At 48.0% G+C, this 2,237-nt stretch overlaps 1 protein-coding gene across 1 annotated transcript in view; it reads left to right on the top strand.

Annotated features, from left to right (window-relative positions):
- EMH_0033950 (uncharacterized protein) overlaps nt 1-2,039 on the top strand; it is a gene marked incomplete at both ends in the record, with an annotated part of 5,886 nt that extends 3,847 nt beyond the window's left edge. The window contains 6 exons of the mRNA XM_013494806.1: nt 128-235; nt 437-580; nt 646-755; nt 1,029-1,347; nt 1,436-1,551; nt 1,896-2,039. Of these exons, the coding sequence (XP_013350260.1) occupies nt 128-235; nt 437-580; nt 646-755; nt 1,029-1,347; nt 1,436-1,551; nt 1,896-2,039 (941 nt within the window). The remainder of the gene's footprint in view (nt 1-127; nt 236-436; nt 581-645; nt 756-1,028; nt 1,348-1,435; nt 1,552-1,895) is intronic.
- Nucleotides 2,040-2,237: the final 198 nt, after the last annotated feature.

The raw sequence follows: 2,237 nt of genomic DNA, 5'->3' as shown, positions 1-2,237 counted from the left end.
TAAAAATAATAACAACGATAGTAAAGATAATAATAATAGTAAACATTGGGGTAATAATAATTAATAAAAAACAAAAAAACAACAACAATACCAAAAAGAATATAATATTGCATTTTCTACGCTGCAGGGTTTCATAGAAGTCCATCGGACTTTGTGGATGCCTCCACTTTGGCTGGGGGAAATCTCATCTCCTCTTTGAGGGATTTCACTGTCATCGTCCGCGCCGTTGTCACAGGTGCGGCATGCAGCAGCAGCAGCAGCAGAAGCAGCAGCAGCAGCAGCAGCAGGAGCAGCAAACTAGATATGCTTAGTTAGCTGGCAGGCCTGCGTGTGTGTGTGTGTGTGTGTGTGTGTGTGTGTGTGTGTGTGTGTGTGTGTGTGTGTGTGTGTGTGTGTGTGTGCTCGTCTGTCTATGTATCTATCTGTCTGTACACAGGAGGGGAGGGCCAGTGGCGTACACTGGTAGCCCACAGCGACTGCGATGGTTTTTCTCTGGCGCTGGACCCGAACGATGAGTTGTTGTTTGAGTTGACGTGCCGGCCGCACCAACTCAAGTCGGGTTTCAAGCCCAAGCTGGGGGGTAAGCTGAACACCAGAGCCCATACAAACAAATCACTGCATGCGCTCGCATGCAAACACACACAGAAAGATTCGATACTGCCGCCTCCTTCTCCACCGCCACTCGCCTGATACAACTCTTTGTAAATGGACAGCCAGTGGCCTCGGAGAAAACGGATGTCGACATTAACTTGAGAGTGAGGTGTATATACACCTGAAAATTCAGCTTTGCATATATCAACAACTCGTGCATGCAGGGCAGGATGATCATCGGTAGAGCGAGTGCAGCAGAAGCAGACTACTTTGAAGGCGATATTTTAGGGGTTAAATTGTATAACGAGGAAACACCAATAACGACAATAAAAAATGCATTTACACCGGAAACGCTGGCAGCTCATCTTCCCCAGGCGCCGAGTGAAACCAGGCGCACAGAAGATGGACGTCTCTGTCTTTCTCCTTGTTCTATGCAGGGACCTATGTGGGCAGCAGCAGCAGCAGCAGCAGCTGCTGCTGCAGCGAGACCGACGAAACCCGCAGTGCATCTCTCATGCAGCAACTGTCTGCGGCGCGCGGAGTTCGACGGCAGCATCGGCCAGAAGTTCCTGGCTCACTGCCCCCCCGACTGCTTGCATGCAAAGGCGCGGCTAGAAGGCTGCAGAGTTTACTCAGCTCGGAGCTCAATATGTAAGGCCGCGCTGCATGCAGGCGCAGTGCCAAAGGAGGGGGGGGAGGTGCTGCTGACAGTGAGTGAAGGTTTGACTTCTTACGACGCTTCTCAGGGCCATTTCGGTGCGGAATATATTTATATTTATTTTATATTATACTCTTGTTGAGTGATGCATGCAACCTGTTCACTGCCACTCTGCTGCTTCTCCAGGCATCCACAGCACACACAGCACAGCACCCGAGCTGCGGTCTTTCTCTGTTGAAGCCGCTCCTCTCTTCCGAGCTTTATCCTGCGATACAAATGCAATATTCACTCTCAAGTTGGGGGTGGGGGAGCGGGAGCTCGTCGTCTGCCCGGCGGGGTGTACNATCATTTCTTTTATATGCATCTTCAACAGGCTTCTACAGCCCGCTGTCCTCTGTCTGTCGCGCCGCTATACACGCTGCCGCTCTGGTGAGAGTTGAAATGTTTATTTTTGTGTGCAGTGTATCTGAAGTAAATATTATATACACATATATATGATATATATATTATATATTATACATATATTTTAGTACTTTTATATATATTTCTATACACATATATATGATATATATATTATATATTATACATATATTTTAATATTTTTATATATATTTCTACCCTGTATTGCTGCGTATGCTGACTGCAGAAAGACGATGGAGGAGAAGTTGAAATTGTTGCATCGAAGGGCCGCCAGCGCTTCTCTGGCAGCGAAGCCCACGGCGTCGTCTCCGAGTCTAGCGGTGAATACATCCGCTCCTTTCTCTTCATCGCGCCCTCCTCCTCCTCTTAGCACCCGCTTCCATGCATGCATGCATGCATGCATGCATGCATGCATGTGTGCATGCGTGTGTGCGTGCAACAGCAGCAGCTCTGATGATACACACCTCATTCTATTCGAGTCCTACATCCACGCTTCTTATCTAAATCCTAGCCTTTCTGCTTCTCGCCTGGCTACAGTGGCTCTAGTACATGTATATGTATACTACAT

Source organism: Eimeria mitis, genomic scaffold (assembly GCF_000499745.2).
Source record: "Eimeria mitis Houghton genomic scaffold, Emh_scaff1294, whole genome shotgun sequence".
Lineage (NCBI taxonomy): Eukaryota > Apicomplexa > Conoidasida > Eucoccidiorida > Eimeriidae > Eimeria > Eimeria mitis.
Note: the sequence above shows the minus strand (reverse complement) of the source record. Positions and strands in the feature narration are given on the sequence as shown.